The following is a 20,447-nucleotide window of genomic DNA, read 5'->3' on the forward strand; positions in this document are numbered from 1 at the left end:
ATATGCACTTTGTAAGAGACAAGGTAGCAGCCAAAGTGATTGATCTACGACATGTGCCATCTATTGATCAAGTGGCTGATATTCTCACTAAACCCTTGAGTTTCCAATTCTTCAACAGGCTGCGCAATAAACTGGGCGTTTGCTCGCTTGCCTCTCTCGAATTGAGGAGAGGTGTTAGCCTATGCACTCTCAAGCAAGCTGAAACTAAAGTGAAGCTAGCTCTCAATCCTAATGCTGATGCTAAATGTGAAAATGAAGATTCTTCAGTCAAGGACGTGGCATCTACTCACAACATGAAGAGCTGGAAAGATGTGCTCTTGGGACCACCTAAAACGTTGGCAGCAGGAGAAGGTGGCCAGCTCGCTCTTGTGGTCCAAGGCAGTTAAATGTGTTGTGTTGTCACTCTTCTATTGCTTGTTATGGTAGAGTATTATTCTCAGTGTGGCTATATATATGTGCAGCACGTAATTCCAATTGCAATCAATGAACATACTATTTCTGGAAATATGCAGTCTCTCTTTATCTTCTATATCAATTCCTCTGCTATTCTTTCACAATAAATAAATTTATTATTTGTTTGTTATGCATATTTACCAATATACGTGAATGGAAATTTCCTCGAAGGCACTTTTATATTTTCACATTATTTATAGCACACACGTCGCTTTTAATCCGACGCAGTATTCATTGAACCAATTGCCAAACCCCAAAGTCTTCATTTATTATTTTTTCAATTTCGTTGTCGATAGCTTTACACTTTCAAATGAATGGCTTTCCTTCACACCCGTGAATAATATATTCTATTTATTGATTTAATTGTCAAACAAGGAATTAAAATCACATCTCGAGTTTATGGCAGATGTTTTATCATCAACCACACTAATTCAATACAATTAAAAGTCTATAATAAAAGAAACATGTTATATACTCATTACATAAAGAAGATTTATAACAGAATGGGGCTAGATTTTGCTAAAACTCGTAAATGTGATCCTAATCCTTATTTTCAATTTATATACAAAATGGATATTTTTATCAGTAGAAATTAAATTTACTAAATAACTAAAAATTATAAGAATATACAGTTTTGCTTTTATAATAGTATTAATAGACATACATCCACTTGCTCTTAAATGCTAACACATCCCCAATTTAATATTTTAGACCAATCCGTGATGTACCTATAAAATACAGAGTGGATAAACCCCAGAAGGCCAGAACATTGTGATACAAAATACAAACATACATACTCATTAAATTTCCAGAGCAAACAAAAAAAAATGGTTTCCAAAAGAAATGTAATTATAGGTGTTTTGTTAGTTATAGTGCTTCTCACCTCCTGGGAAGTTGCAGATGCTGCAGAGACGTCTAATAGAGCGAGATGTAAGTATTTCTTTCTTTCAAACTGCAAAAAGTGGATTATAATGTGTTAATTATTTTGTTGGTTTCATAATCAGCAAAGAAATCTGAGAAGGAAGTGATAGGAACCGATAATGAGTATGATTGTGGCTCCGGTTGCTGTGACATTAAAGATGTCTCATATTGCCGTTGCTGCGGTTAATAACATCAACATCCAACCAATCCCGAGATATAATGTTGGGTCAATTAAATTTACAGTCCACATTGCGATTTGGTGATGATAGTATATGGTATGTTGTCATTAATTTTGAAATTCAAATCCCAGAATGGTTCATGAATTTCAAGTAAGGAACTCATTTCCACTCCAATTCAAGTATCATAGAATATTTTATCTGATACTAGTATTTCATTTGGTTTTTCTATTTTCAACTCATATATATGTTGTTTTGCAAACATTAGGATGTGTTTACCAACTTTTGCAGAGTTAAATGATGGCTAATTTATGTTTTTATGTTATATAAAGAGGTGGGGCCAAAGTGGATTTACGTAGACTATTCTTTTGACATATACATGCACAAATTAATTGGGACTTAATTAGAAATTCGTTATTTTCATTTATTTACACGCGTATGGAAATATAATATAGTACACTAGTTCCTCCATGCTTTGACGAACATTATCGATTATTCTAACACACCCCTTCCACTGACTAGCATTGTTTATCTTTTGGACTTATTATTACTCTCATCGTCCCGCCACGAGCAAGGCATTTCTTTTGGTCACATCATATTCCCTTCGTCCCATAAAATGGTCTTTTCTTTTATTTTATTTTTTTCATTTTAGACCGTCCCACTAAAATAGCTCTTTTCTAGTTTTGGCAAGTCTTTTCTCTCTTATAAGATTGTCGTTAACAATACTTTAATCACTTTTTCTTTCTACACCTCTCCTATTTTACCAATTTCATTAAAACTCATGCCGTCACCAAAGTTCTTAATTTTATAGGACTGAGGGAGTATGATTTAAGAAAAATGATATTTAGAGAGTTAAGTGGAGATAAAATAAAGTCAGAAAGTCCTAATAAAGCATATAAGTGAATAAAGACTATAGTTAGAGGGTAATTGTGTTAAATTTTGTCAAAAAAAGAAATGACTCTATTTAGGAAACGTCTCAAAATGAAATACGAGTCAAAATGAAATACGAGTCGCTTATGAAAAGAGGAAGGGAGTATAATTACAAAGTAAGCTTAAAAAATTATTATAGTAGTATGAAATAAATAAGGGATATTGTCACCTAATATTATGAAACTTTCAAAAAGTTGAGTTTTTTTCGCGAACTTTGAAATTGACAAATAATATCACAAATGTTACCCCTGGGTTTGTGATTTTCCATCAATGAAAAAAATTTCGACTAACATGTAAAGCAATAAATTAAGATAGAATAGAACAATTGCTATGAAATTTGTTTTATTAATATGAGATTAGTTTACCTAACCCATTCTTCGTTGAAACAGAGTTTTACGGCGAATTAATTAATTAGTTAATTGATTAAAGATGTTATCTATAAAGAGAGTGCATACGAAGTCACAGCCTTCTCATACAAACAAACACACCAATTTCCAGAGCAAAAAGAAAAATGGTTTACAAGAGAATTGTATTGATGGGTGTATTGTTAGTTATGGGGCTTCTCATCACATCTGATGTTGCAGATGCGAGACAAATCACTCTTACTGAGAAGTCCAATAATTTGGAATGTAAGCTCTTTCTTTCTATCCAAATTAATTGTAGTAGTAAGGATTCAAATTTTAGATTGAAGTCACTCTAATTTGGCTTGGAGTCAATTACACATGATATACTTGTTGTTAATAATCGCGAAATTAATGGATTGATATGCACGTTTGATAACAAGTCTCAAACACATCATAGGGCAATTACCATGGATTTTTCTCGTTGCTAAAAAGATGAAAAAATAGAAAGAAATTAAGAGAGGTATTTTAGTGAGTTCGATGTATCATGTATATATATTAAATTCAGAGTAAATGACTTTTATTAACGTTTTTGTCTAAAGTCAATAACTCCTTAAAGGTAACGAAAGTTCTACGTTTTTTCCTAATAAAAATATTCAATAACGATACATTTATTTTTGACTGGCTATTTAATTTAAGTTAGACTTTCTTGGAAAGTTGGAATTATACCCTGGAATTTTATAATTGATCTTTAAGTTAATTATATATTTATACTTAACATAAAAATAAATTCCAAATATTCTACAAAATTCTCTCGGTTAATATTTGTTGTATTTCATATTTTTATTCATTTATTCTTTATCTAATGAGTAAATTTGTATTTATAAATTACTGGGTTCACAAATAAAACATTTACTACTACTATTTGTTTTTGTTTTTTTTACTTTGTTGTACACGTATAGGGAGATTTATGGAATAATAAACCCAGATTTGCTGAGAGTAGCAATTTGGTTTTGCTTTTATTGCAGCTGAGAAAGAAAATATTGCTATAATGGAAAATGAGCCTCCGTTTAGATGCCCGGATGGGTGCTGTGGAAGAGGAAAGCTCCCTTATTGCAAGTGTTGTTGAATTTATTTCTAATTAACATTCATGTCTCATGTTTGATTTCACTAATAAATCTCATATTGGGAAATGTAAAATGACCTATGCAGTTCGTGTGAATTACGATTTGAGCTTAAATTTAACTTTTCTTGCTTTATTGTGAATAAAAGGTATTCCACAATATTACTACCAATGTATTTAATTATCAACCTTTTTTTTAAATAAAAAGGTAGTATAATATTGTGTAAAAATTTCATGCACCAACTCCAATATCTCTACCAACAATTCACAATTTTTAATTCGCGAAAAGGACTATCCACTTCCATAATTTTGACCACGTCGCCATGTATGAACATCCAAGCAAAAGGGAAATATTGTGACATTTTTAAATTTATTCTATTATGAATGTGAGGAGATTCCATAGTAGGCTCAATAAATTGGTTAAGATTATTTATATAATTTTTGAAGTTAATAATAATACAGCCTGTTCATGGGCATGGCAGTGTCTTAACCTAAGTAATTAAATCTAGTAAAATACAAATAAGCTTGCAAGCAAAATACAGAGATGCAAGTGTTTTTCACACTGCTGTTTTGAAGAGCTGCCTTAATGTATCAAATATCTCCCGTGCTGCAGCCCCTCCTTTTATATACGCGATCAGCGGGTTGTCTTCGGGGACTATATCGTCTCTTAGGTAGCTTCCCGGCGTTCTCAGCAGCTCCTCCGATCCTTTTCCCACGACGTCTTTCATGATCAGAGTCTTGTGTGTTCCCGATATCATTTCCTCATGATCCGTGTCCCCAGTTTCTCCAAGAACCACACACATGTTCGCCACATTTAGTCGCCAACGCACAAACAGATACCTATTCAACAACAAAATAAACTCATTAAGAACACCTATAGATGGATATAAACTGAGATTGGCGCTTTGCCTAAACACGAGGAACGATATGCTTCATCTCAAGTATATTAAGCAACAACAAAGTATCACGAAAACTTGTTTAAAACCATCTTATAATTCAAAATTAGTGAGACTCAATTTGAAAGGAAAATAACAATGCTATTATCTAACTGGTTGGAATACCTGAGAGCCTGTGATCGCGATGCAAGCAGAGGAACGACTTGCATTCTTGTGGAATTTCTGCAATACATCAAGTGGCAACGCAGACCCCTCATCCGAAGCTTTTGCCTCAAATCGTCGACTTTTCTGGCCTGTCCCAAACAAGTATAATCAAACATAAGTTCCACCCTCATCCATAAATTTTAACTAATTATGTCATGTTTTGTAGGACAGACCTTACTGAGATCTTTTATAACGTACGACAGGCAATGTGAATTGCTCGATTTCAAATCATGTTCAACAACACCAGAAGGATGACTAGATTTAAATCCTTCTGTTGAGTTCATTAGCTTCCAAATGGTCTTCTTCAAACCATCTGAACCCCATCGATATTCAATATGTGTCGCATAGTCAGGATCAGGACATGGCTTTCCTCCCTCCTCTGTGTAAGTGCCTGGATAATACACTTCACTACCACTACTACATATCAAAGCATCAAAATCAGTTAGTTTGATATTTCCCGACTTCAAAAACTCGGCTAGCTCTGACATTGGCATAGCTGTCGACAATGCAAACCCCGATTGTCTTGCAAATTGTGCATCCAATTTGAATGCCTTTGCGATCTCCTTGATCAGATTAATCATTTTCTTTTCAGGCGCCCCATTGCTATCATAGCAGTCGACTGCTAAAACTATCAGTCTACGCCGTTTCCTCAGCATGGGGTACTTGCTTGGCACATCAGTTAATTTCTTGTCAGCATCAGAATCTTGTGCCCCTGCCTCTGGTTTGTTCATTTTGCTCAAGAGCTTCTTGACTTGGTCTTGCACTTGGTTGTCGCCAGAAGCAGACATATCAAGTGACTCGTCCAACGATGTTTTGTCACCGTCAATAGACAATCTCAACGACATATCCATAACGTCTTTGAGTGAGTCGTTTAAGGAGTACTCGGCAGCATGTTCATCTGCTGGAGTGTCAGTCTGCCACTGCGGGTGCCTCATCCGACACGCTGCCACCCTTGTTAAGTACGTTCGGCAATGTTCTGGCCACGAGAAAAGATGAATGTTCTTTAAGCCGTTCTTTCTGCATTCATGCCACAAGTTCTTCTCGGCCACTAACTTAAGAAGTGCATCAGCAATTGAGTTCTGATCATGAGGATCTACGAGCAGTCCGTTGTGTAGTGCCTATATCATATAAAAATGACTGCATCACTAAACAGAACACCTCATAACATATCTCATTCTAACAGAAATAATAACTAAGAATTGTATCTATAATATGTTGTTAATTAACATTCAAGATATCACATTACAATGGATAACTAGGAAATGTCAGCAGCTTTATTACCTGATGGATATCCACCGGTCCACCATTTTTTGTTGCCACCATCGGAAGTCCATGAGCAGCAGCCTATAATTCCAAACTAAAAAATTCACGGACCATATCTACCTTATCATAGCATATATCAGCTGTACAACTAAAAACAAACCTCGATTAGTGTGAGTCCGAATGGCTCAATAAAAGCCGGATTTATGAAGACTCCCTGTGACATTCATATTCAACGGATAATGAGAAAGGATCAAAGAATATCTGTGCACTAAAATCTGATAACTGAAGTTTCAAACAAACCTTTGTTTTGCCAGCTAGGCGGTATATTTCAGGAACATCGCTTTGCTTGTGATGCTTAGGGAAAGCCACTTGCCCATAAAGGTCATACTTATCTATTAGCTTCAATACAGTAATGAGCACGCTAGAATTTCCTCCGGACATTTCATCTATATCGTCCCTGTTTCCCATTATAAGAGTCTGCAATGGTTGTCTATGTATTAGTCATGAGCCTATTTTTGAGCATAGATTCAAAACAAACAGTGTCAGCCGGCTTACAAGATTAGCAAGCTCTCGTAATGGTTTACATTCTCCAAAGGCTTTCACAAGAGTCGTTATGTTCTTTTTTGGATCAGGACGTGATAGTGCTAGAATCATCGGCTTGTGTGGATTCGTCAAGAATCGCATCACCTAAAAAAAGCCGGTATAAAGAATTTGGTATGATATGTTGACTCGAGTGCAATATTCTGATACGAGAAAACACAGATATGATGCTTACTTCTGTCCATATAGGAGGTACTGCTTTTGGCGATGAAGCTTCATTTGTTAGTGCCGCAATGTCACCATCACCTTCAGCAATATCTTCTTGAACCACAACATTACTGAAGTCCATCCCGGGAGGAATAACCTGCAAGTAAAAATGATTTGAGCTCTCGATTCAATCTTATAAATCAACAAAGGTCTACTTATTATGCTTACCGCCATTCGAGGCATGAAACGGCCGTGACAGTTAACCCCACGCCTCATTCGAGCCCTCAAAACTTTCTCAAGTCTTACATCAAAACCATCATACAGCCCCCATTGTTCCTCAATCTCCTGCTTAGTACTCGTGATAACCAGCTCTGCAGCATCTAAAGAAAGCTCTTCTGCTTCGATCCTCCTCATAATCCTGTACGTTGAATTAATATCCTCTTTTGATTGCCTTCCTTGCTTAAGCAGCTGTTCTAGCTTGTTTCTACCAAGTGAGTGCCCTGTCAAAACCATCGGAACATTTAAGGCACCCGAAAGGAGAGCAGCACTATCCCCTGCATCCGCATAATGACCGTGGATCACATACGGCCAGACCGGCTGCCCTCCACCAATTTGGTCTCCCAAAGCCTTAGACATATTGAGAATGTGAGCAAGTGCTCCATCAACAAACTCCGGGACATGAGGCCACAGCAACTCCTTTCTCAGATACTTGTCCCTGGTCCCGAATGGTATCCGAACGATATAAGCACCGCTGCTCTCTCCAAGGTTGGCATCCTCAGGGCCGGTACTTAGCATTTCTGTTGGCTCGCTGTAACTCCAATCTACCTCTGAAGACAATACTTGCCTGGTGAAGAGATCTACTCTATACACACCGGGCATCTTAGCAAGTGCTCGAGCAAGTTCCACAACATATTTTATCTATCATCAAACAAAACTAGTTAGTTTAAACCACCTGAAGAAAAGGTAATTGGTTACTAGTATATAATATGTTCCGTACTACCTGACCACCGGTATCAGAATCCCGACCAAGTTCCATATTGTCACCACGGATAAGTCCATGTAGACTAACCAAGACGAGAAACACAATCAGACACTATAATGCACAATCAATATATAAAAAGAGCGTAAAGAATATGGTATCAAAATACTAGAGCAAGGAGTTTTTGGAAAACAAGATAGTTGCACCTTATGAGAACAATATAAAGCTTCTTTTCCTTGTTACTTTCGGACCATACTTCCACGTTTGAGAAGTTCCGATCCAAGCGTTTCCTGGGACTGCCCGGTTTAACTGGCTCTATAATGTCTCCTTTCTCACCTTCAGAAAGATCTTCGGACATATCATCCGTTACATCCTTGCGACCTTGCTCTCTTTCCAACTTCCTGTGCGCTACCCGCTGCACATCTTCCCATTCCAACTACCAAACCAAACACAGATGTTAAAGCCACGACCATGCGATTGCAATTACAGTTAATTACTAAACCAAAATCACAAACTCTTCAACAATAGCTTTATAAGTAAGTTTTAATGTAGTGCATCTAAACATTGAAGTACAATTAGATTTAGCAACCAACTCAATTGACATATGAAACTGAGTTCTTTTAAGTAAAATATAGTAAGAAAGCGACTTTGGAATGGACCTATGTGACTATTATTATAGAAAAAAACTGTGAGGAAGCAGAAAAAGTTGGAAGAGAAGAAACAAAAAAACACTTTTTTGCAAGTGTTAACATTCATAGACTAATAGGAGAATTGTTTATCGGGGCCATTTGAAAAAGATGTAGTAATAGAAGACCTGTTTGTTCTTGCGGGCGAGATGCCAAATGCGCCAGCACATGTTCTCGAGGCGAGAGCTGCGGTCTCTGGTGTTCCTGGTGGCGACGACCTTGATCCATGTGCGGTGGAGGTCGGTCTCGTCGACGCCGGTGACCACCTCCTCCACGAAGTATTTGGTGGGATTGAAAGTGTCTTTTTCGCCCAGGGAAGGCTTGGCGCCGCTCTCCAGTATCGCCTCCAGATAACCGTTTATCCACTCGTTTCCAGCCATCTATCTATCTATTCTCAACTCTCAAGAGATATTTGGTTTGGAGTTTGGAAATGAATGTGCTTTAAAGGAAAAGGAGTTAGTTCACATGCAAGTAGGTGATGGTGATGGTGATGTTGGCTTTTCGATTTCGTTTCTTTATTATGTTCTCTGTTTCATTGCTTCCTTCTTCTACATATAATCCTGTAGAGAGAGAGAGAGAGAGAAAAGGGTGAGTTGGTGGTGATGTGGCATGTGAAAATTGAAATCAACATAATCTGGTGAAACGGGGGAGAAGAAACAAAGGAGAGGAAGGAGATAACCACATGGCAGTTATAGGTGGGTCCCATCATTTACACGTGGCGTCTAGATCTACGGAGGTTTAACGGCTCATCATCGTGCTTTACATACAACATTCCAATATTCGTCATTCATCGTTTCTTTATATTAATCAGATGATTCACCGATAAATAAATTGGGAGTTCGAATTTGTTTTTTTGTAAATAAATATATTAATTAAACGGGAGTAACCGACACAAAGGCGACGTATCATATTCCTGATGCACAAAATCATCAAATTTGATATTTATCCGAAACAAAATAAATTTACCAGAATAAAAAATCTAACACTTATCATCATTGGTTTAGTACAAGGTAAAAGAGACAAACCAAAGCCAGGTAGTCTCATACGCATACCTGAAAGCTCTGGTCATTTGTTTCACTATATTCTTATAAAATTCATTTATAAAAACGAGGTACATATTCTCTTACTTTTTTCTGCCTACATTTCTTAAATTGCCAACAATTCAAAATGAGATTATTATAAATTACAGACGAAAGAAATACTATTAAATGTAAGACCAATCATTCTAAGAAAGAGTAAGGACTAAGGTGAGTTGGAAGCCAAATTTTGGGTAGCACCACATTGAGGTCCAATTTTCTACCTTAATTACTCGGTCCTAAACTAACTAAAATGTCGATTAACCGAGTAAGGACAGAATTGGAATCAGACCGATATGGTGATCGATTGTCTTATAATTTATATTGTTGAAAATTTCGTTGCTTTTAGTAAATGGGTTCATGACTCGTCAGTGAAGTTCCAACACACTGGGGTGTGATTACCTAAGTAGGAGTATGTGGATTTCTATTTCTTTTACATTAATATTGTGGAGTGAGCATAAATAGATTCACCTATAGGCTATAACTATAATGTCGAGATCTTGTACTCTCAGTCCGTCCATGCTTCCCGTGCCTAGCTTGCCTTTAAGTGGAGCGTTCTAATTTATCACGTGATTTTATACAAGTAGAGAGAGAATAAAGAAAGAAAGAAAAATTGATATTTTTATATTTAGAAATATGTCATTTAGACGGTGATATTCCAAAAAAATAAAATTATTTAATTTAGAGGGGGGCGGAATAAGTAATACTTACTTTTTAGCTGCATAAAATTTGCATGCATGCTTTTGAGTTGCTCAAATTATCGAAAAAATCATGAATTTCGGATTATGTTCCTAATCATTAACAAAAAAATGTTGAAATTATATCTAATATGGCATCTGAAAATTCTACTCCTTCCGTCCCACCATATATATGTGATATATTTCTTTTGGCACATGTTTTTAGATAGCGGTGTTTAGTGGTTAAAAGAAGATAGAATAAAGTAGGAGTGAAAAAAAAAATAGAGAGAAAAAATAGGAGAGAGACTAAAATAAGAGAGGGATAGAGTGTTGCTTTTTTGCCATGAAAGGCAATGTCTCACTTATAGTGAGATGACCCAAAAAGAAATACGTCTCACTTACAGTGGGACAAAGTGAGTATATACGCGTGTGTCACCATCAGCGAATTAAACGATGTCGTACATACTAAAAACAACGTCGATTGATTGAAAAAGTCAACAATAGGTGATCATAATTTTCACCAAAAGTTCACTAATATACTAAAATTTAACTAAACTTTTATGATTTTTCCGAAGTGACTCACACTCAAAAAGTTTACCATTGTATTGTTGATTAATTCGATCAACTCATCAAAGTAAAGCCTACAACTTCCCACCATAGATCTAGCGAGCATAAAAATAGTGCCTTAACATCAAATAAAAAATATCATGAGTTTGGGAATTAGAAGAAAATAGTATATGTGGCAGAAAAATGATCATCCAAGTTGAAAATAACCACAATCAACCAAACTTTATCTTGTTGTCATCTTTTACTAAGAATAGGTTCAAACAAGTTGCTTTCGCAATATAGCTTCCATCATATTGCAATAATTTCCGTGATTATTATTATCAACAGCTCATGTTGCACCGAGCTTTCAAACAAATAAAGCTACAAAAGCAATTACTCTAACGAAATAGGTATATTTTTGTGATACAACTTTGTCAATTTAAGGAAAGGGTATCTATCTATTCATTTTTTCACTAGCTAACACTTTTTGTTCTTTCACTAGATTGTACTTCGCACTTTCGTGTGTTGTGTGTGCCCGCATTATTTTTGTTTCAATTTATTAAGGTAATTCGGTATAGACAATTTGATGTAAATTGATGAAATACCAGATGATATTATAATATTTGAACATTTTTTAAAATAATACTTTCGATTAAATTAGTTGTGTTTATTTCCTAATAATCTGGATTCTGGCCTATAAAAATCCTAAGTTTAATCAATAAATTCCAACTAAATTTAATAAATAAATTTTCATTTTAACTTGGATGGATACAAACATCTTTAACCTAAATTTATACGATGGTATTGTCTTTTTATATTTTACTGTATTTGATAAAAATTACTTTTTTCATCAAAACATTTGATGTATTGTATAGTTAACCTACTGTATCCCATATTAGCTCGTTTGATTGTTATAAATAGGAAATAGTAATAAGATAGTAGCCCCTGAGATAGTGTTTTCGGGCTAGAAGCAAGATAGTATCATACAGTGTTTTTATGGCATTGTTTGATTAATATATAATTAATTAGATAGTAAAGTATCAAAAATATCCTTATATACTCCGTGTGCAAATATTATGTATATATTTTGTGATAAGTTAGCCAAAATAAAATTTAAATAACTGATTTTGGTCAGTAGTTGAAAAAATCATTAAGGCGCTAATTAAAGTTGGCGTCCATCATGTAAGGACGACAGTGCTATTATTAACTGTTTTTGGGAATATAAGAATATCCTTTCGAACGTTGAAGTCTCAGCAAGCAAATTACTCAACACAAGAGTTGATGTATGAGACGAGAAAGGCAAGAAGAAGGCAGAAATAGGGTTTTAAAGAAAGTAATTATCTGAATTTGTAACAAGGAACAACAAGAGTATATTTATATTATTAAATATGTAGACCATATGCGGTTCGATACTCTTCCTTCGATCAGGGAAAGAATCGACAAAGAAGAACCGGAAATGAGCGTATAAAATACTCAGACTTAATTAACATGACTTAAGACACCATAAAAGATGGCATGGAGTTTTAAAAACTCTTTAACTCAAATGCCTTTCATTAAACCTAGATGGATGTGAGATTGCAATAATCAAATGTGGAGAGGATCCACAAAAAGGGATGCAATCAATGGCCCTAAATATTTTTCAGGGTTGGTGTAGCCATCTTCTTTGTTATGGTAAGTGATCTCAGCTATGCGACCGTAGTTAAGGAGCATCTCCACCATCTCCTTAGGCACCGAGCTGCTTCCCTTAGCCCAATCCGCAGTTACATCCTTCCATGCATTTTCAACAATTTCCACGAACTCACAAATTGCCTCTTGCTTCGATACACCCTTGTCTTTCATGTAGCAATCCACCGCCGTAGGCAGTGCTCCATCCCTATTCTCGCGCTTCATCATACAAATACGAAATTGTTATTTTAAATGCCGTGATTTGAATGACAACTTATATGTAGTATTTTTACATATGACTCACTTCATGACTGCCTAAGTCATCATTGATTCGGCCCACATTAGCAGCAGAGATTACGACTTTGGGCTCACTGAGCAGCCATTGAACTGTTTTTTCATCAACAGATACCGTGGCGCCAGGGACAAGAGCGATGAATACCAAATACGTACAACTCGTAATCAATGCATTACTCATATACTCTTCAAAACCTGGCATTTGTTCCATTATCCACTTCTGCTCTTGGTTATAAGCCCTCACTTGCTCTTTAACCTAATTGTCACAAACAAACATGAATGTCGTGTGTTAATTCCTTAAGTTTAAAAGTAATTTTTTTTAATATTAATCACATATGGAGTACAAGTTTATGTGAAAAGTTGAACTGATCCTTACTGCTTTTCTGTAGTAAGGAACAACGAAGGATTTTCCTTGCTTTTCTGCTTCCAGTACAAAATCTTCATATATACTCATAATGAATCTATAAACAACTTTCATGAAATCAGGGAGCACATCAATCTCATCCGAATTCCACCTGAGAAAATTTTAAAGTACGTTGTTAGTTAATTATACTGTAATCATTTTTTTATCACATACTATACAAATTAAATAAAATATCATTTGTCGAAGTCAAATAATATATGTCGAAATATCCCTGAATGATTTCTTAAAATGACTACGTACAGTATACTCCATTGTTAGTTAGTTTTTAGTTCATTTTAGAAAATTCAGGTTTGAAAAATAAGGTAGTCATATTCAGAACATTTTAGGTGATCATCCTTTCTAAATTATCTAAAAACTATCTAACGATGACATCAATGTTTTGGTTATATGTTCTGCAATAAGTTTGAATTTTGCGTACATCACAACTCTGTTGCAGTATATTAGTACTAAACTGCAATTGGAAATCAAGATAAGTAAAGGTATTATAGGTATATCAAAGTGACAGTGGTGATATTTCACCATGGCCACTTTGCGAAGTAAGGATTGGTTAAAGAAACACATAATATATATTATTGCGTACCTGTCCAAAATTAGGGTGAAAAGATCAGCTTCTTCGAGTGTAGCATAATTATCGATGGTGTCATCTATAATTGAGGCAAGTTGCAAGTTTATGGCGACAACTACTCGAATGTAAGAGTATTGAGGTTCGTAGCGGAACGCATTGCCCCAAAGATAACACTCTACAATTCTGTCTCTTGCATATGGCAATTTGGTCTTTAAGTCAAATTTATCCCACCACCTTCACCAAAATTACGTGCATTATTATTGTTGCCAATTACAAAGAAAATAATATGACAATATCCCACATATTGGTGTAAAGTGAGAATTAAAACCACTAAATAAAGTTATTGGGTCAATCCTCCAATTACCAATTGATTTTAGGATGTAATTCTATGGTTTTCTATCATGTATCAAAGCGTGGCCAAATTTAACTGACTCAGCTATATATCTTAACTGAAGTTTGAAAAAAAACCGACCTACCAGTATATCTAGACTTTAATTTGAGACAAATCAGTAGGAGCTAGTCCAATCCGAGAAATGAAACTACTCCCTCCGTCCCTTAAAATTTGGCACCATTTGACTCGATACGAGTTTTAAGAAATGTACTCCCTCCGTCCCACATAATTTTATCCACTTTGACCCGGCACGGGTTTTAAGAAATCTAATGGAAAGTGAGTTGAAAAAGCTGGTGGGATGTGGGTCCTACTTTTAAAGTATTAGTTTTATAATAAAATGTGAGTAGGAATGAGTTAGTGGAATATGAGGTCCACTGCCAAAAATGGTAAAAGTGAAGTGTGTAAAATTATGTGGGACGGCCTAAAATGGAATACTGGGTAAAATTATGTGGGACGGAGGGAGTAATAGAAAGTAGGTTGAAAAAGTTAATGGCATGTGAGTCCTACTTTTATGTATTAATTTTAAAATAAAATGTGAGTTGGAATGAGTTAGTGGAATGTAGGACCCACTACCAAAAATGGTAAAAGTGAAAGGTGACAAATTTTGGACGGACAAGAAAGGAAATAAGTGATAAATTTTTGGGACAGAGGGGGTACTATATAAATCTAAATAGGATTTATGATTGAACTCTACTTGATTATAATACCGACCCTCTTAAAAAGTCACCAGAGGAAGCACTCCTTGGTATCAGATGCCATGTAGTACTCCCTCCGTCCCAAGGTAGATGTCACATTTGGGAGATGACACGAGATTTTAGGAGATGTTATTTTTTGTTTTAAGTGGTGAGAGAAAATATAATTTTATAATTGATGTGAGGGAGAACTTTTTCCAAAAGAAGAAATATGACATCTTTTATGGGACAAACTAAAAAGGAAAGTGTGACATCTACCTTGAGACGGACGGAGGGAGTATCAATTTTAGTTAAAATTTAATTATAATTAAAAATATATTAAACTCTAATTAGTAACAAAGTTTTGTCGGCAATGAATAATCAAATACGCTTGATTTTACCTGGTTAATTCAGCCAGTTCTTTCCTGTAGATGTTCTGCAAGAAATTGAAATTTAATTTGGCTAGCTTGAGAAGTGATCCATCTGCCGCTCCTGCTTCTCCTTCGTAAATGGAAATGTAAAACCGGATAGTTAAAACAAGAGGACTCCTGTGAACGGAGTGCTTCAACGCTTGCTCCACTTTCTCTTTACTCGGAGACTCTAGTGTTGGTAACATTTTATTCAGCTCATCAACCGTGAATTTCGCAGCTTCGTCTAATATTTTTTCATCGTGGATACGCACATGAGCTGCCTCGTACAAACTTAGCATGCCTTCCATGTCGCTGCTAAGCCTTTCTGATTTCCATTTGCAGTCTTTCTCAGCAAATTTGTTGAAAACACCTGGATGCGTAGCATGTGAATATGAAAGTGATCATATACTCCGTTTATATAATAATAATAATAATAATAATAATAATAATAATAATAATAATAATAATAATATACGTGATTATTGACATACGGCAAGAAACATGATACTGATGTTGTCTAAGTAAGCGAAATCGAAGCGCAGTAGTGAACAAGTCGGCCTCTTTTTCCTCCTCAGAAGAGTCATAAACTTGTTTGAGCTTCTCTTCAATTTCTTTCTCGAAATGGTATGCGACTCCCAAACGCTCAATTTTGTCGATCAATACCATCAATTTGGTAGACTCTGCAGCCATCAACATGCTTCCAATTTCTTTCTTCAATGCTTCCATTTCCTTGGTATACTTATCCTGCACCTATACAAACAAACAATTTCTTTGTCTACAAGTTCTGAATACTTATTTAACAAATTTCAGAAAATATAAACGTTAGAAGCTAAGGAATATTTCAGTGGCATAAGATAATCTTGTGACACATATTAACAGAATTATGTACTCTTCAACACATTGTAATGGTCCAGATCATAGTTTGGAGTTTACAAGATATTCAGAGATTGCATTTGATTACATCACTAATTAGCAATCTCAAACTAAGATCAATTATTAGTCAAGATTGGAAGATATAGCGGTTGAAATAATGTCAAGTGGATTATATTTTAAATTAAAATAAATGCATTAAAAAGGTTCAATAAAATGCATGTGCAATATCAATAAAACTGTGTTGAAGTCTTCGTGTACGTGTATTGAAATAACTATATCATTGTGTTGATATTTTTAATACACCATGTTGATATCAGGAAAAAAAAAACTCTAAAATTATCACATTTATGACATATTGATGATTTTACCATTTTATTGATATTTTTATTTACTATTTACTGAAATGCGTGAGATTTTGCTACATGCATTTTAACATGACCTTATATTTATATACATACATGGTTGTATTATATACCAAACTAATTTTAAACGCTAAGCACCAAATACATCATCTGAGGTAATTTAAAATTTTAGAGTTCATTATAAGGTTATTATCAGTTTATTACTATAATAAACTCTAAATCATTTTATAATGATATTGTTCGGTGTTTAGTGTTTAAGACTAGTTTGGTACGTACGTTCCTAAAATTAATAGGTACATAAAGTTAATACCTGATGGTCGTAAGAAAATGTGGAGAAAACGCCGGCCCACATGCTTGGCTTGAAAGAGATGATTGGAGGGCGGATATGTCTCACGTTAGCGCTCACCATATTTACTGCAGCCATTCTTTACCTCTCTTGATAGCATCAAATTGGAAAACCTATGATATCATATAGATGCATCAATTTATATATGCATGCACTAGTTTGGTTATAATGACTTTTCCAATTTGTTGTGATAAGTCAACAGCATATAGTAATTTTTAATAGTATAATGGCAAGTCTATATGTGATCATAAAAAACAAGTACTAAGTCGTGTTCGGTTATTTAGATATATTATACCTAGATTCAATCTTGGATAAGGAAAGATTAAATCATGCATAAAAGAAATGTGTTCGGTTAATCTGATAAATTTTATACAAACATACCCAAACTTGCAAATTTACTAAAATAACCTCAACCGTGCCAGCACATTATATTAGTACTTTAATAATTAAAACCTCTTCATGACATGATCACTAGAGGTGCTTAAACGGTTCTCCGATTCTCGGTTAACCGGAACCGGAACAGGCCGGTTAATTGAAGAACTGGAACTGGAAAAATCGATTCCGGTTCTAGTACCGGTTCTAACTTTTTACACAAAATCAGTTCCGGTTCCAAACCGAAACCGATCGGTTCCTAACCGGGAACCGGATTAATTTAATTGAATTAATTTTGAATTAAAGTAAAATAATTTGAAACATTGAGTGATTTTTAGATGTGTTAGATTTGCTAGCTCTGTTTTCTGAAGTATTTAAAATGTTTAAACTGTGATACTTTGAATCTACAATTATTTCCTCAATACATTTTTTATGAACTAACTACAATGAGTAGGATATCATTAATTTATTTTTAATTTTTAAAAAAACTTACACAAATACAATATCATTTCATATGATAGAAATTTTACTTTATAATAAATTTATGTAACAATTTATTTAACATACTATTTTAACCTATTTGCGAATAATTTATCAGTTTTCCGTTATAAGCCAAAAAGTCACAACAAGATCAATTAGTATTGAAAATTCCATTGAATATTTGTTTAACCAAAAAAAGGGAAAATGGAATTCAATTTTTTTTTTAAATTACTAAAGTTTAGAACTCCTATTTTGCATTAAAAAATTGCTAGTAAAATAAACTGGTCTGACCTACTACACTTGGCATAACCATATATGAATATTATTGTATTGTTTGTTTGTATTTTTTGTGTATTTATTTGAATTTTTAGATATTATTTGTTATATTTCTAGATGTTGGATTATTATTTTTTAGTATTGAACTATTTAAAATTATAAATAAATTCAGATTAAAATTACACATCAGTTTCGGTTCGAAATCGGAATCGACCGGTTCTTAACCAGCCGATTCCAAATCGGAACCGACTGATTCCGGTTCTGATTTTAGAATTTATGAAAATTTAAAACCGGTTAACCGGTCAATCGGTCCGATTAGAACCGGAACCGGTCAAATAAGCAGGCCTAATGATCACTATTGTATCCATCAATAACTCACTCACATTATATTTTCTTCCATCACACACATTTTCTCCCCAATTTTAATTTATTCTTTTTCTCTTTCCACCGTCATTTTCTCTTTCCACCATCTTCCCCATTTTCTTTTTTAAATTTCCATCACCGTCATTAGGCCTATCAAATTGGGTACTACCCGCGGATACTCGATCTGAAAATTTTAAGTATCCGATCCCGAATTTTCAAAAATCTAATACCCGATACCCAATCCAAAAATGATTTCAGGTACCCAGATACCCGACTCGGGTATCCAGTCACGAAAAATCGAGTATCCAGTCCCGATTATGAACTTTTTAAATATTTTTTTATCAGTTTTTTAAAGAAAATTAACTACTTACAAAATTTTAGAAATACAAACTTGTAGTTCAAATTTGATACAAACTTTAAGTAGTTCGAGTTTAAGATTAAAAAAAAAAAAAAAAAAAAAAAAAAAAAAAAAACTACAAATTATTAGAAATAAAAAATTCATAAGTTATAACATCCATCATTCATCTATAATAAACATCCCAATTCAAACATTAACCCTAAATGTGACCTATGAGTGAAGGATTTTGGGAGTACATTTGATTTTTTAAATAATAAAATAGATACATAATTTATTAAATTTAAAAGAAATTAAAAAAATCGGGTAATTCGGGTAATTTGGGTATACCCGGTCGGGTATCGGGTTACCCGATACCCAATAATCCAAAAATCCTATACCCAAAACCCGAAAAATCGGGTATTGGGTATCCAATGACCCAATATTTCGTTTTCGAATATCGGATATCCAATTACCCGATATTTCGAGTTCGGATATTGGGTATCCAATTTCAGATATCCAATTTGACACCCCTAACCATCATCATCGTCATCATCATCCCCTTCATAAAACCATAAACACAAAACACCCTCCAAAGCTTTAACCATATGCACAGAAAATAAAAGATGGGCGGATACAATAAAATCATATATACGTGCCAGCACTAATTTTTTTTTTTTTCATTCATCATCATATATATACGTGAAGAGAATGTGGCGAAAGCAAAGGTAAAAACAATGAAGGAGAAAATGTCATTAGCCAAGATAATATTTGTGGCAGGGGGGAGCCGGAGCGTTAGCAACGGGCCTTATAAATATGGTATTCAGTTGCGGGCCTTAACAAGAATGAATCTCGCAAACCAAACTGGCAGATTGTATGGTTTATCAGGGGTAGTCGGGGTTGTATCTGAGCAAACGAACGGTGCCGATATGACTAATAATGTAGTTTTTAGAATCCTATAAATTCTTAGTGCTAAAAGTTGACCCGACTGAGAAAAAATTCACAAAGAAGGTCAAAAGTTAGAAAAACCGCAGCAATAGTTACAGTTTCCCACGGAATCGACCAAATGGAAGAGCATAAACCGCAATCCTTAAATAGAAAGAGCGGCGGCAGCCATAATTTCACTAACCTGCAGGTGCGCGACCGATGATTGGAGGTGCAGAGAGCGGCGAGAGCGAGCGGAAAAACTGGATCCAGAAGAGAGAGAGCGGAAAAACGGGATCCAGAAGTGTTTTGGTTTAGTAGCCCTAATTAAGCCGCATTATAGTTAATAATTTAGTCAATCAGTCTGATTACATTTTGGTTTTTATATGAATCTTTTCATTTTATATGAATTCATTCCTATCATCATACATTTGGTTTTTATTATTCATCTTCTAAATTTATTCAATGACGCAATATATAACACTTAAAATCATTGTTTACCGTTTCCTCATCTTCTTCATCTCCATTTTCTTCATCTTCATCAGCAACTTCTCACAAAATTGAAATCATTGCACCACTAAGATCACATCGTGGAGGGTCTTGTTAGAAATATAGATTTCCACGTTACTAATTTAATGTGTATGTCTATCTTTTTGTTGTGATCCAATAAGGGCGAAGA

The 20,447-nt window shown here is 34.7% G+C and overlaps 2 protein-coding genes and 1 long non-coding RNA gene across 3 annotated transcripts; 1 reads left to right on the forward strand and 2 right to left on the reverse strand.

Moving 5' to 3' along the window:
• Positions 1-1,131: 1,131 nt before the first annotated feature.
• Positions 1,132-4,061, forward strand: LOC125191646 (uncharacterized). The gene is made up of 3 exons (XR_007171196.2): positions 1,132-1,383; positions 1,458-3,109; positions 3,850-4,061. It is a non-coding gene; the product is annotated as an uncharacterized LOC125191646 (long non-coding RNA).
• Positions 4,062-4,360: 299 nt separating this feature from the next.
• Positions 4,361-9,309, reverse strand: LOC125195728 (putative sucrose-phosphate synthase 2). Its single transcript, XM_048093914.2, has 12 exons — positions 8,848-9,309; positions 8,240-8,469; positions 8,055-8,118; positions 7,283-7,972; positions 7,083-7,211; positions 6,863-6,994; positions 6,608-6,784; positions 6,468-6,521; positions 6,326-6,388; positions 5,218-6,162; positions 5,006-5,133; positions 4,361-4,784 (listed from the first exon to the last, which is right to left on the reverse strand). Exons 1-12 carry the CDS (start codon positions 9,097-9,099, stop codon positions 4,502-4,504), a joined length of 3,147 nt encoding a protein of 1,048 aa, XP_047949871.1. The 5' UTR covers positions 9,100-9,309; the 3' UTR covers positions 4,361-4,501.
• A 3,085-nt stretch (positions 9,310-12,394) lies between these two features.
• On the reverse strand, positions 12,395-20,075 carry LOC125197401 (gamma-cadinene synthase-like). Its single transcript, XM_048096140.2, has 8 exons — positions 19,974-20,075; positions 16,984-17,132; positions 15,930-16,188; positions 15,430-15,808; positions 13,982-14,200; positions 13,354-13,492; positions 12,988-13,233; positions 12,395-12,902 (listed from the first exon to the last, which is right to left on the reverse strand). Exons 2-8 carry the CDS (start codon positions 17,095-17,097, stop codon positions 12,603-12,605), a joined length of 1,656 nt encoding a protein of 551 aa, XP_047952097.1. The 5' UTR covers positions 17,098-17,132; positions 19,974-20,075; the 3' UTR covers positions 12,395-12,602.
• Between the last annotated feature and the right edge of the window lie 372 nt (positions 20,076-20,447).

This window comes from Salvia hispanica, chromosome 4 (assembly GCF_029641045.1).
Source record: "Salvia hispanica isolate PSC_SH4W2 chromosome 4, Shi_PSC_v1, whole genome shotgun sequence".
Lineage (NCBI taxonomy): Eukaryota > Viridiplantae > Streptophyta > Magnoliopsida > Lamiales > Lamiaceae > Salvia > Salvia hispanica.

Bases quoted from the DNA above. Each gene is read 5' to 3' on its own strand.
- LOC125197401 (XM_048096140.2), bottom strand. From the start codon at position 17,097: ATGGCTGCAGTAAATATGGTGAGCGCTAACGTGAGACATATCCGCCCT. The intron at 15,809-15,929 runs GTATGTCAATAA...CTACGCATCCAG, and splicing joins TCAGTATCATGTTTCTTGCC to GTGTTTTCAACAAATTTGCT. The intron at 14,201-15,429 runs GTAAAATCAAGC...ATTTTGGTGAAG, and splicing joins GAACTGGCTGAATTAACCAG to GTGGTGGGATAAATTTGACT.
- LOC125195728 (XM_048093914.2), bottom strand. From the start codon at position 9,099: ATGGCTGGAAACGAGTGGATAAACGGTTATCTGGAGGCGATACTGGAG. The intron at 7,973-8,054 runs GTAGTACGGAAC...GTTTGATGATAG, and splicing joins ATTCTGATACCGGTGGTCAG to ATAAAATATGTTGTGGAACT. The intron at 4,785-5,005 runs GTATTCCAACCA...GTTGTTGAATAG, and splicing joins TCGCGATCACAGGCTCTCAG to GTATCTGTTTGTGCGTTGGC.